Source organism: Monodelphis domestica, chromosome 2 (genome assembly GCF_027887165.1).
Source record: "Monodelphis domestica isolate mMonDom1 chromosome 2, mMonDom1.pri, whole genome shotgun sequence".
NCBI classification, from domain to species: Eukaryota; Metazoa; Chordata; class Mammalia; order Didelphimorphia; family Didelphidae; genus Monodelphis; species Monodelphis domestica.
In genome coordinates, this window is record NC_077228.1 from 109,925,422 (window position 1) to 109,939,548 (window position 14,127).

The 14,127-nt window shown below is 44.3% G+C and overlaps 1 protein-coding gene across 16 annotated transcripts in view; it reads right to left on the reverse strand.

Moving 5' to 3' along the window:
- Nucleotides 1–11,189: 11,189 nt before the first annotated feature.
- KLHDC8A (kelch domain containing 8A) overlaps nucleotides 11,190–14,127 on the reverse strand; it is a 39,352-nt gene continuing 36,414 nt past the window's right edge. For all 16 annotated transcript variants that reach the window (XM_016430107.2, XM_056815805.1, XM_056815803.1 and 13 more), the window contains one exon: nucleotides 11,190–14,118. In XM_016430107.2, the coding sequence (XP_016285593.1) occupies nucleotides 13,925–14,118 (194 nt within the window). In that variant the 3' untranslated portion in view covers nucleotides 11,190–13,924. The remainder of the gene's footprint in view (nucleotides 14,119–14,127) is intronic.

A 14,127-nucleotide genomic window follows, 5' to 3' on the forward strand; every position in this document is an offset into this window, starting at 1 on the left:
GATCTTTTGTTCTTCCAAATGAACTTAGTTATGGTTTTTTCTAATTCAGTAAAGTTTTTTTTTTCCCCTTGGCTCATTTTACAGATGAGGAAACTGAGGTAAATGGGGTTAAGTGATTTGTACAGAGTCACACAGCTAGTAAGTGTCCAGAGGACATTGAATTCAGGAAAATGAGTCTTCCTGATTTCAGGTCTATCTACTTGGTCACAGCCTTGGAAGGAGGTACCATTATTATCCTCATTTTATAAGAAAGGAAACTGAGATAAAGAGCCACTAAATGACTTGCCTGGGGTCACAGAGACTATTGGGTTTGACCTCAGGTCTTTACTGATTTGATATCTAGCATTCTAACCACTCCACCATCTTACTTTACCTCTCCTGCTTCAACAGAACATGAAAGCAAGGAAATCCTCTGGCTCTTAATGGAAGAAAAGGATCCAGAGACAGTCAGCCCTAATGAGAAGGTCAAGATCAAAGTGGATTATCTCAGACAGAAGATACCCCAATGACCTTTGCCACACCAAGTCTGATTTTGCCACATATTTATACCATCCTTTGCTTGGGATGGTATCATTAGGGCTTTACCCTTAGGGAACCTGAAACATTGGGATGGTTTGTATGAAGATTAAAAATTAATATCCCAAATACTCCAAGATTATATTTAATAAGGTTTATTAATAATAACTTGAAGCAAGAAGGAAAAATAAAAGGCTAGAGAAAAAGAGAAGAGCTCACCCAGCCGTGCACAAGGGAAAAAGAGATCAAGGGAGAAGTCACACACAGCTTAAAAACAACGTATGGATGCTAATCTGAATGAAGGGGAAAGGATTCTTGGGACAAGAAAAGACTTCTCAGAGATGGAGTCTAAGGGTTCAAGATTTTCTAATTATACATTTGACCTCCTGTGCCTCTAAGATCCCTTCTAGCTCTGGCTTCTGACTGGTGAGAGTTCACCATCTTTAGCAGGGACTGGACTCAAGTTGATTCCCAGCCAACTTCTTGACATGACACCATTCTTATACTTTTTTCACTTTTTTACTCATTACCTCTTCTTTTGGGACCAATAATCAACTCGGCACCATGATTCTTGGAAAGGACAAGTCTATCAATTACCCTCCAATTCCATTGGCCATTGCTGGAACTGACTTCTCTGTGGCCCAGTGCGCCATATATGCCATCTTCCCCTGTTAGAATATAAGCTTCTTGAGGGCAGGGATTAGCTAGCTTGTTGTGTCTGTCTAGTCAGCATTTAGTGATAGCTGGCACTTAGTAAGAATTTAATAAATGCCTTTTCATTCCTTCATTCCTCAAGCTTCCCTTTGTCTCTTTTATCCCATTCAGTTACTGTTCTATTCATTGTCTAACTTCTTGAAAAAGTTGAATCCCTCACATCAAATACTTGCCCTTGAGGAGGAGAATTCTCAGACTCTTGCAATCTGGCTTCCACACCCGCCAGTCTTCTGATACCATTCTTTCAAGGATGACCAATGGCTTCTTTATTGCCAAATCCAATGACTCTTAAAATTCTCATCCGGTTCCTGGAACATCTGAGAATTAATTGCCCTTTTCTTCTGTTCAACTCAGCTTAGTTCAGTTGGTTTCCGTTTATATTTATTAAGAACCTACTATGCACAAGACACTAGGTATACAAAAGTGAAAAATACACTCTCTCCTCTCAAGGAGCTTACCATTTACTGGGAGCGACCACATATATGTAGTTGAGGATGGAGTGATGGGGGCAAAGAAAGTCAAAGGTTGCTAGGAATATGTGAGGAGGGGAGAAGAAAGAAAGTATTGTTGGCTGAAGAGATCAGAGAAGGCTTACTGAAGGAGGTGGTGCTAAAGCTGAACCTGGAACAGGAGGAGAATTCTGAAAGGGAGAGATGAAAGTGGGAGTGAATGACAGCCTCCGTGAATACACTTGAGAAGTTTAATCTTTTGAAGTTCAGTAAAAGCTCAGATGAGATCATTTGTGAAAAATGCTCTGCGGACTTTAAAGGGATGGGGAAGAGGCTGGACCTCTGCTTTCTCTGGTAAACTGGCACTGGCAGAGGAAACCCCCTCGGCCAATATAGGATGGCATTTTCTCTGCAGTTTATATTCTTAGAGAGTTATTTAGAGCCCTGAGAGACTGAGCCCTGTTGCCCAGAGTCACCTGGGCAGGATGTGGTCGGAGGGATACTTGAACCCAATTCTTCCTGACTTCGAGATCTGTTCTCTATCATGATGCCATCCTGCCTTGCATCATTATTTAGCCTGATAAAGTTTCATCCACTGGATTGTCTGTCATTCACCTCAGGAGTTCTCCCTCCCACTTTGTACAATGTCGTCTGTACAACAAAGCAAAACAAAACAACTTCACAGGGACAAACAAGCTGAGGGATGTTGACGACCTGGCAGTTCCTCTGAGAGGAAAACAAACTAGAGATTTTAGTGTATTTTAAGCTCAAAGTGAGTCAACAGTGTGATATAGCACTCAAAAAATGTAAGTGTGATACATTAAAGAAAGACATTGTTTTCAGGATTTGGGGAAATGATTGTTTAGTCATGTCTGACATGTTTAGCTGTAGGTGGATCATGATGGTCCATGGTGTTCTCTTGGCAAAGATAGTGGAGCGGTTTGTCATTTTCTGCTCCAGTGGATTAAGACAAACAGAGTTTAAGTGACTTTCATAGAGTCACACAGCTAGGAAGTATCTGAGGTCAAATTTGAACTCAGGTCTTCCTGATTTCCAGGCCCAGTGCTCCAACCACCAAGTCATCTCACTGCCTCCTTCAGAAGGTGATAGTCTTACCTAGTAATAGCTAACATTTGTATAGTGCCTACCATGTGCTAGGCACTGTGCTAAGTGCTTTATAATTATTATTCCATCTGATCCTTACAACAATCTATATGCCAGTATGCCAGGGAGGGAGGTACTGTTATTATCCCCATTTTACAGATAAGGAAACTGAGACAGAGGTTAAGTGACTTGCTCAAGGTCACAAAGCTAGTAAATATCAGAGGGCAGATTTGAACTCATGCCTTCCTGACTTGAGGCCTGGCACTTCTTTTATTGCACTCTAGTACCTAGCTGCCTAATACCATGCTTTGGTCAGTTCATAGATATATTAAAAATATAGTGGTTGGTGTCTAGAGAAGGGTAAATAAGATGGCAGAAAAGCCTTGAGATGAGTGTCATTCAAAGGATAGGTTGAAGGAATTAGGAGTATTTAATTTGAAGAGATCTGAGTTATTGGGGATGAGAGGAATGGTAGTCTTGAAAGTATTTGAGTGAGTAGATTTGTTTCACTTGGCCCTAGAGAAGAGAACTAGGAAGTGGAAAGAACGTAGATTTCAGCTTTCTATAGGGAAAAATTTCTGGACAAAAAGAGCTGATCATAAGTATGATGTGTTACCTTGGAAGCAGTAGTGTAACGTCCCTCCATAAGGGTCTTCAAGCAAAGGCTGGATGATTGACCATGTGCCAGGGATGTTATAGGAGATTCCTGTTCAGACACACGTTGGATTTTCTCTCAGATCAGAATATCCTGATATTCAATGATAAAAATCTTAGACTTCGACTTAGAAGGAACCTTAGCAATGGCTTAGCCTAAGAGTCTCATTTTAAACATGACGAAACTGAGAGGTGCTCCAAGTCTTTTTCGAGGAACAGCTAATAATCAGTTTGACTGCCACTTTACCATGTGAAAGGAGGTAAAGGAAGCTTTCTTCCTTTGGCTTCAGAGATACTGAGATGCTGCACTCTGTGGGTATTCTTCCTACTTCTTTCTTTAAACATTTTCTTTTTAATTCTGAATTTACCAAACACCCCAAAAAGAGTATTTTAATTTACAAAGTAGAATAGAAAAAAAATTATATGAGAATGTGTGAATCTTTTAAAAATTACAGCTTGTTTTTTTTAAATAAAAAGGCATATATAATAATGCAACATGTTATTTCAAAACTGTTCTGCTTCTGTTTCTTAATTGCTTTTAGTTTTTTGTGGGTGTATGTACATATGTGTATATATATATATATACACACATATATATAAATGATCCACTGACCTCCTTTTATTCTTTCTTCCTCTTTCTCCTCCTTTCCTGTCCTTCCTCTTTTCCTTCTTCTCCTTCCTTCCTTCCTTCCTTCCTTCCTTCCTTCCTTCCTTCCTTCCTTCCTTCCTTCCTTCCTTCCTTCCTTCCTTCCTTCCTTCCTTCCTTCCTTCCTTCCTTCTCCTCCTTCTCTTCCTCCTCCTTCTTCTTCCCTATCACTATCTCTCCTCTCCCCTCTGACTCTCCCCTCCCCTACAAAAAGAAAAACCCAATCACTGTGACTAGAGTGTGAGTTTCTTGAAGTTGGAGACTGTCCTTTTGCCTTTGTATTCCCATTGCTTAGTACAGGGCCTAATGTAGCTTGGTAATTCAATGGACAGAGCACTAAAGCTGGAGTCAGGAGGTCCTGGATTCTCTGGTCTCATATACTTCCTAGTTGTCTGACTCTGAGCAAGGCACTAAACCCCAAACTGCGCAGCCCTTACCTCTCTTATGTCTTAGAATAAATATCAATTCTAAGACAGAAGGTAAGGGCTTTTAAGTGAATGAATAAATGCTTGTTGACAGAGTGGGGAAGCAAAATGAATCCATATGTTGGTCATGTCCGAAAAAGTATGCCTCATTCTGCACCCTGAATCTATCTCCTCTATCAGGCCCCTTAATATATCCCAAGATTTGGTTCTTAGCCCTTTTCTGTCTTTTCTCTGCATCTGCATAATCTCTTTTTACTCATAGCCCTGAATCTTTATTTCCAGTTCATACCTTTCTTTGAATCACAGAACCACATTTCCAAGTGATCAAACTCCACAGATAATCCTGCTGGCATCTGAAATTCAACAACATTCATCCTTTTCCTCTACCTCAGAGTGACAGTGATTAGAGATCTGGCCTTGAGTCTTTGAGGGGTGGGGAGTAGTAGGAGGGGAACATCACCTACTTCACTACTGTGACCTGGGACTAGTACCCATTGTTGGTCATTCCATCTCTTCATTTGTTTTTGGCGTTTTCTCACTCTCTTTCCTCTTTTTCTCTATTCTCCTTCAGACACTGGCGCTCAAACAGGACTGGGATCAGGAGACCCTGCCATTCATTAGCTAAGTGACCTTCACTTAATTTACCTAGACCTATGTTGCAAAATGATTATATGATCTTTAAAGTCTTTTCCTGGATTAAGATTAAAAACCAGATTCCTTAGACTAATATTCAAGGAGACTAAGATTTAAGGCTCTCAACATTCTGGTCCCATCCAACCCCAATTTGATTTTCAGCTTCCTTTTGTATATTATTTGCTCTCCAATACATGGGAAGCTTCTTCTCTTTCTTTCTTTCTTTCTTTCTTTCTTTCTTTCTTTCTTTCTTTCTTTCTTTCTTTCTTTATCTCTCTCTCTCTCTCTCTCTCTCTCTCTCTCTCTCTCTCTCTCTCTCCTTCCTTCCTTCCTTCCTTCCTTCCTTCCTTCCTTCCTTCCTTTTTTCCCAGGTGAAGACTTCCCTACTCTCTGACCTCTCATGTCCCCTTGTTTGATTTCTCTTATATACTGATTATATTCTAGTTTATATTAGACCTGTATGTGGTGGAGGCCTAGCCATAGATTGAGCCTTCTGGCCCCTTTAGGGATGGATCACAGCCATGTGTACTCATCCCTGAAGGACTTGGTTCTTTGAAATAATAACTCAGTAGTCCCTTGGTTCCTGTTAAGGCAGCCAAGGAAGTGGAATGTGTCAGAGGAGGTAGAGTAGAAGGACTATTCAGTCAGTGAACTTTCAGGGATGAAATGATTTCTGCTCCCTCTAGTAATAAAAATAATGAGAATTTATATAATGCTTTACAAATATGATCTCCTTTGATCCCCACAGTAACCCTGAGATATAGATTCTATTATTATTTCATCTCAGATAATAATAATAATAGCTGACATTTATATAGTGTTTATTGTGTGCCAGGCACCGTGCTAAGTGTGCTACAATTATGATCTCATTTGATCCTCACAACAGCCCTGGGAGGTAGGTATTATTATTCCCATTTTGCAGATGAGGAAATTGAGGCAAACAGACATGAAGTGAGTCCCCCATAATCACACAGTTACTCCCCTGACTCAGACTGTATCTGAAGGGAAGATTTCTTTACTCCAGGCTCAGCGCTGTGTGTGCCATGGCACCACCTAGTGTGAGACTATGATACAGTGCTGGCTTTGGGATTTTCCATTAGGTGAAGAGAGGGCATTCTAGCTCCAGACAGCAATGCCAGTTGTTCCTACACAGTAGCAAACACAGTGTGCTCATGTAAGCCTTAGTCTGGACTCGGGCCCCTGCCTGCCTTTTCTGCTTTCTGCTTCTTTCTGTGGCCATAGGTAACTGAACAAGTGCGACTTTCCAACCTGAGAGACAACCTTATGAGCAGAACTTGGGAGTTCCTGGAGCCCTCAGTTGGAGCTGATTGGTAGAGGGAGAAGGCGCGATATAGCATCCTTCTTAGAGAAAAAACAACATGGAGCAATGATGAGGCCACTCTGGTCTGGCCAGCCAAAAGACATGGACTTTGAGCAAGTTGTTCAGAGAGTTCAGAGTCATGAAAAGAGACAGGAATTCAATAGTCCCATTAAGGATTCCATGTTTTAAGTATCAATCTCTAGGGAGAATATGAGTTATAGTTTACTTTTCACAGCCTCCCCTCCCCTCCCCTCCCCTTCCCTCCCCTCCCCTCCCCTCCCCTTCCCTTCCCTTCCCTTCCCTTCCCTTCCCTTCCCTTCCCTTCCCTTCCCTTCCCTTCCCTTCCCTTCCCTTCCCTTCCCTCCCCTCCCCTCCCCTCCCCTCCCCTCCCCTCCCCTCCCCTCCCCTCCCCTTCCCTCCCCTTCCCTTCCCTTCCCTTCCCTTCCCTTCCCTCCCCTCCCCTTCCCTTCCCTCCCCTCCCCTCCCCTCCCCTCCCCTCCCCTCCCCTCCCCTCCCCTCCCCTCCCCTCCCCTCCCCTCCCCTTCCCTCCCCTCCCCTCCCCTCCCCTCCCCTCCCCTCCCCTCCCCTCCCCTCCCCTCCCCTCCCCTCCCCTCCCCTCCCCTCCCCTTCCCTCCCCTTCCCTTCCCTTCCCTCCCCTCCCCTCCCCTCCCCTCCCCTCCCCTCCCCTCCCCTCCCCTCCCCTCCCCTTCCCTTCCCTTCCCTTCCCTTCCCTTCCCTTCCCTTCCCTTCCTTCCCTTCCCTTTGATTAAGTCTTCCTAATTCTCAACCCAACTGGAAGTTCAGTACTCACTCAAGAAATCGACTCCCAATGTTGAAATATTGATCAGCAGAGAACCTGCTTTATTTTTCTGACTTGGATGGGTTTTCCCTTCCTTAGGCAGTTTGTGGTCTTCCACACCCAGGGGCTTAACATATTGGTGTAGTTCGGCTTTAGTCCTATTGAAGTCAGAACTTCTGGATTTAAGTCTCCCAGCCTCAGTCTTCCCAAAAGGGGATGGATGATAGACACGTGGCACCACACCAAGCTACTATTCATGTTTTAAGTTACTTATTGTTGTTGAACTGTTGAATTCTTTGTGACCCCATTTGGGGTTTTCTTGGCAAAGATACTGGAGTGGTTTGCCATTTTCTTCTCTAGCTCATTTTATAGATGAGGAAACTGAGGAAAACAAGGTTAAGTGGCTTGCTCATGGTTTGAATTCAGAAAGATGAGCCTTTCTGACTCTAAGCCAGGCACTCAACCATTGTGCCACCTAGTTGCCTATAAGCTACTTTGGATTTTAAGCATTTCTTTTATATGAGGGAAATAAATAGCTGCCCTACATTTGATCTAAGTTGTACTTTCAGTACCTTTCTACTCCCTTTTCTGGAAGTAGATATCATTTTTCATCATAAGTCTTTCAGAATTTTCTCGTATCATTATATTGAGAATAGCTAAGTTATTCACTTTTGATCATTATATAATATTGCTTGTTACTATGTATTTTCTTCTGGTTCTGATCACTTCATTTTGCATCAGTTCATGTAAGTCTTTCCCAGATTCTCTGAGAGCTATCCACTTCTTATAGCATAATAGAATTCCATCACTATCACATACAACTTGTTCAGTAATTCCCCAAATGATAGGTATCCCCTTGATTCCAATCCTTTGCCACCAGAAAAAGAACTGCTATAAATATTTTTGCATATTTAGGTTTTTTCTTTTCTGTTCTGTTCTGTTCTTTCCAACTCTTTGGGATATAGAACTAGTAGTAGTATTGTTGAGTCAAAGGTTAGGCATGGTTCCACATGGTTCGATCACAACTCCACCAAGGTCACATGGTCCACATAGCCCTAACTCCACTAATAGGACATTTAGTGTCCCAATTTTCCCACATTCCCTCCAAATATTTGTCAGTTTCCTTTTCTGCCATATTAACCAGTCTGATAGGTGTGTGGTGGACCTTGCATTTCTCTAATCGAGTGATTTAGGGCATCTTTTCATATGACCCAAAATATCTTTGATTTTTTCTTCTGTAAACTCATATTCATTGACCATCTGTCAGTTGGGGAATGACTTTGTAGTCTTATAAATTTGAATCAGTTCCTTATATATTTGAGAAATGAGGCCTTATGACTACTGTGTATTTTCTTCCACCCTATTTCTCATTTATCTTTTTCTTTCTCCATCCTCCCTTTTACTCCTCAAAAATATTTTGCTTTTGATCCCCCCTTCTCCTTTCTATAACCTTTGGAATATACTTTAGACCTCTGTCTAAAAAAACACAACAAATTCTAAGACAGAGGAGCGGTAAAGGCAAATCAAGGTTTTGTGACTTGTTCAGGATCACACAGCTAGGAAGTGTCTGATGCCAGATTTTAACCCAAGTTCTCCTGACTCCAGGACTGATGCTCTACCCACCATGTTCCTTGATGCCCCCATACCTCAGCTTTAACTGATTGTCTCCTAAGACTCCAAAGTGGGGGTGAATACATGAGAAAAGTATCCCATCTCTTTCCTTAGAAACTAGACTTTCTTTGGACCAAGCCTAGTCCTGCATGAACCCAGAATTAGGGGTTCCTTACTGGGGTTAGGGGAGTGCCCCAGCCATTCGGGGCCCAGCATGGGTAATATAGATTACCATTGTTTGCATATTTTCCCAGGGTGATGAGTCTATGGCACACATGCCAGAGGGGGCACTCAGAGCCCTCTCTATGGGCATGCCTGCTGTTGCCCTGGCACAGGGCTCACCAGAGTTCATTACTGGAAAGCCAGAGGGACACAGGGGTAGGTATGTTCCCCTCCTGCCCTCCATGTGTGCCTGAGAACATTGCTAGCTCCTCTAAATGGTTTGCTATCACTGATTCATGCCCATCTTTCCACCCTCTGATTACCAGCTTCTTGAATACTTTGCTGTATTTTTCTTTTGGTATCCCCAAAATGGTCCTACACATAGAAAGATATGTAAGAAATACTGTTGGATAGAATAGAAAATACCTGGGGGGCAACTGGAGGGGGATAATAGGAAGGATGATAGACTAAGCTATTTATTTGTGTGTGGGAAATAAATAGCTGCCCTATATCTGATCTAAATTATATCTTCAGTACTTTCCCACTCTTTTTTGACTAGACCTTAGTAAGTCTGTGTCTATCTCAGTGCTAAGTGACATCCAGGAGAATCCTGGATTAGAAACCTGTCTCAGATCCCATGTGATAGGCAAGTCATTCTCACAGTTTCCAACTGTCCTACTGTGTGACTGGAAAATTCACATGACTTCTCTGAGACTCAGTTTCCCTTACCTGTCTGAGAGGTTATTGCACAGAAACTGATTAATAAACCTAAAAGCCATATAAAAATTTGAGTTATTGTCTACAAATTGCAGCCGGATAGAATTTCTACCCCAAAGTTTTTCCATATGTACACTAGGGGGCACTAGTAGATTATTCAGAAGCCTTTTCCAATGGGATGGGACGGAAATTCTATGGCCAGCAGATGGCAGGGCTACCCTAGAACCCAGGTAGGGAGGTAGTCCTGACCCAGGAGACAGCATGGGGGGTCAAATTCTCAAATCATTGATCCTAAATAATAGAAAGCCCCAATTTATTCCCATGTGAAAAACTGAGTCTTTAAAAAAATCCCTTACCTTCTGTCTTCGAATCAATACTGTGTATTGGTTCCCAGGCAGAAGAGCAGTAAGGGCTAGGCAATGGGGGTTAAGTGACTTGCTCAGGGTCACAAAGCTAGGAAGTGTCTGAGGCTAGATTTGAACCCAGGATGAAAAATGGAGTCTTTAAGTCTCTGAGTGGCAAGGATGGTTCAAGTCTATTATTAGTATCATCATCATAATCATTATTATCATCATCCTTATTATTTTTAAACACTTACCTTCTGTCTTAGAATCAGTATTGTATATTGGTTCCAAGGCAGAAGAGTGGTAAGGGCTAGGCAATGGGGATTCAGTGACTTTCCCAGGGTCACACAGCTAGAAAGTGTCTGAAGATTTGAACCCAGGACCTCCCCTCTCTAGGCCTGGCTCTCCATCTGCTGAGCCACCCAACTGCCCCCCAAACTTATTATTAAAGCAGGCTACTGGTATGGTGATACCAACTGGTATGGGGGGGGCAGGTAGGTGGGGCAGTGGGTAGAGCGCCAGGCCTAGAGTCAGGAAGACTCATCTTCCTGAGTTCAACTCTGATCTTAAACACTTACTAGCTATGTGATCATGGGCAAGTTACCCAATCTTGTTGGCCTCAGTTTCCACATCTGTAAAATGAGCTGGGAAAGGACATGGCAAACCACTCCAGTATCTTTGCCAAGAAAACCCCAAATGAGGTCATGAAGAGTCTGACATGACTGAAATGACTCAACAACAAAATCAGTACAGGGTAAAAGGTGCTGCATCCTGAGTCAGAGAATTTGGATTTCAATCTCGGGTACCTAGATGACCACCTTGGGTAGTCTGGGCCTCGGTTTGCTCATTAGCAAAGTGCTCACTTTGGACTGGGAGACCTCTGACATCTCTTCTAGCTCTTAATCTATGATCCCAGGATGAAGTGAGGCTAGACAAAGGATTGTGAGAGAAGGAAATGTTTTCGCTAAGGGCCAGAGTCTTCTTTCCTAGGGATGCTTAAGGGGAGGAGATTTTTCTTGCTGCCTTTTCCCCGTGGTAGATACCATCTTGCCCCCTACCTTCTCCCCATGCCCATGCAATGGTGCAAGAGAACATATGAATATAGACTTTAATTATTGTGCTGCTGCTATTAACCAGAAGTGCAATGAACTCATCCAAGATGGATTTGGATGGCACAGTGTCAACAGGAACCCCTATCCCTGCCCCAGGGAATGGGTCCTGGGAGAACAGTGACAGAAACACCAGGCCTCTTGGGAAGGGGCAGAAAGGGAGCTACGGGGAACAGGGAAGATGTGAGGAGTGCACATCCTGGGTTAGGGTTCACCTCCTGCCTCGAACAATTCAATATGGAAATAAGGCAATTCTAAGAGAAGGTCTGATAACTCTAGAACCCTGTGAGCTCAGTAGCATCCCCTTCCTTCCTGGCTCAGCTGCTTCTGTTTCCAGGTTCAGATCTCTCATGGATGCTGGCAGGGCAGGTAGAGATGCCACCATTTGGCTGGTTTTGAGAAAAAGGGAAGGACTCTGTTTTTACCCTTCTGTGTCTTCTCAAACTCGATGCTAGGAAGCCAGTCTGTCCTTATGATTCTAATTCACAGGGGGCATCAATGAGAAAGGGGAATATTTTAGTGTCAAACTTTCCTTCAATTCAGAATTTTCTCAACTACTTCCTGGCTAGTATAATAGGATGTTAAAGGTCAATACCACTGGGGGATAGACAATATCCTGCCATTCTTCTCCATGATCTTCTGGGGAACTGCCTTAACCCAATAACTGGGGCCAAACTTAGACTTGTGATCAGCCCTCCTCGCCTAAGGGAAAGAAAGGGACGAGGTCCGAGATGTGGACACAGGACTGGGAGGAGATCACTGAATGTGCCTGATGGTGAGAGTGGGCATGGAACCAGGCAGGAGGAGACGGAGGGACCACCATGGCTGACACTCAAAGCTCTGTTGGGAACTGGAAGACCTCAGGAAAAGTGTAAAGGAAGAGTGCCAGCCATTCTAGGTTACAGGGAAGGGACCATCTTATAAAACCATGCACCAGAGACATAGAGAAGACAGTCTCAGGGATTTGCTGAAAACAATCCAGTATGTGCAAAAATTTCTCAGTGTCAGCCAGAAACCTGATGGTCAGGTCTGCAGATAGAGAGGAGCCCACTGGACCACCATCTTTGACTTCAAACCTGTGTATAGAGTGGTGGGACCCTTTCTGTGACTGACAAGGATATAATCTAATCACTCAGCCTGATGTCCCCTTGTTGTGGGCCTGATGGCTTTTCTCTCTCTTTTAAACTCTTACTTTCCATCTTAAAATCAATACTGTGTATTGGTTCCAAGACAGAAGAGTGGTAAAGGGCTAGGCAATGGGGGTTAAGTGACTTGCCCAGGGGCACATAGCCAAGAAGTGTCTGAGTCCAGATTTGAACCCAGGACCTCCCATCTCTAGGCCTGCCTCTTTCCCCTGAGCCACCCAGTTGTCCCAGCTGATGGTCTCTGTAAATCACCTCTGGACAGGGAGAAACCTCTTCTCTCCAAGTTGATGCTCCAGGTTCTGCTTAGGGACTTGGAGATGTTCCCTTTTCTACCTTACGCTAACCTAAGTATCACTCCAACACGCCTGCATCCTGGCACTATTTTCCTCTTACTCTTCAGCTGGCAAGCAGCCAGTCAACACAGCTGGGTCAGCCATTCCAAGGGGAATCGACTTCATGCAGATCCAGTTCTGTTTTGATACTGATATCTTGGCATCTAGGAAGTCGCTGATGTAGGTGAAACCAGCAGGGAGAGATGTTTCCTGTTTCCTTGCTCAGGATCTGGCTAGCCAATGACCCCATTTTCCTGGAGGGTCTCACTGTTGCTACTATTGCCAGTTCCAATGGCAGGCCTAGGAAGTATGCAGACTTTCTGGGCAAAGCCCTTTCCAAAATTGGCCCCTTTGCCTTCTTGAGGGGACTTTGTTGGGGAGTGAGGTGAGGAGAGGGCTCGCCAAAACCCCAAGGCCACACTGGTGACTGGGGCCATTTCTGGGGGAAGGAATGGATTCTACCTTTGAGGCTTAGACCCTCCATCATCTGTCTCTGCCCAAACAGACCTAGGAATGATGGTTACAACCTGATGACTCACCAGCCCTGATCTCAGCACTTTAAACAGCTCCAGCAAATCCTCTATCTGCTCTGTGACTCTGGTTCCTGCCTTCCCTGTTCTGCAGTCTGTCTCTCCTGCACTGCTCTGGCGGGGATGCCTTTGCCATTTCCTCTTTGCCTGGGCCATGCTTGCCCTCATTGTCAGGCATGATCAAACCCCCACCCCCTGGGGGTTGGATTGGGGCTTCATCCCTTCCTTTCCCAACCTGTTGGGCAAAGTCTGGTCCAAGTCTACCAACTGGGTTTAGGGCAGTCCCCAGAAGAGGAGAGGGATTCATTCCTCACCAGCAGCCACTGACCTCCAATGGCCTATTACCTTAGGATTTGGGGGGAGACAAGGATCCTGGTCTCCCACTTCAGGAAGGGTGAATGATAGAAGAGGTACGGGTGGGCATGGGGTGGCTGGTGTCCTCCCAATAGCTAAGGATCAGAGTAGGACTCCCCCTGCTTGAGGACCAGTTGGACATGTGTCCAGGGGCTTTTTAGGGAACATTTTTTCCTGCTCTTGGGAGATAGGGCTCAGTGGGGGGGGACTTCAGAAGTTTGGGCCCCTGGAGATTTTGCCCACTTTTCTGCCATGTACCAAAGGAGTTTTTAGTTGGCTTTGAGGAAATTGTCTAATCCTGCCAAAGAATGGCAAGTCTCCAAGGAGCCAGGCTTCTCAGGGGAGGGTTGAGGACTGGGCTAGGACTCTGAGACACACAGGGCTTCCACAGCATCGCTCAGTCCCTGATTGACGCCTCCCACTGCAAGGAGACAGTTCTTGATGATGATGCTGGAACAGGCACAGCGGGGAGTGGGCATTGGGGGCAGGCTCTCCCATTTGTTCTTTCCTGGGTGGAAGGCCTCTGCTGTCTCCAGGACTGTGGGCTGGTTCCCTGAAAATG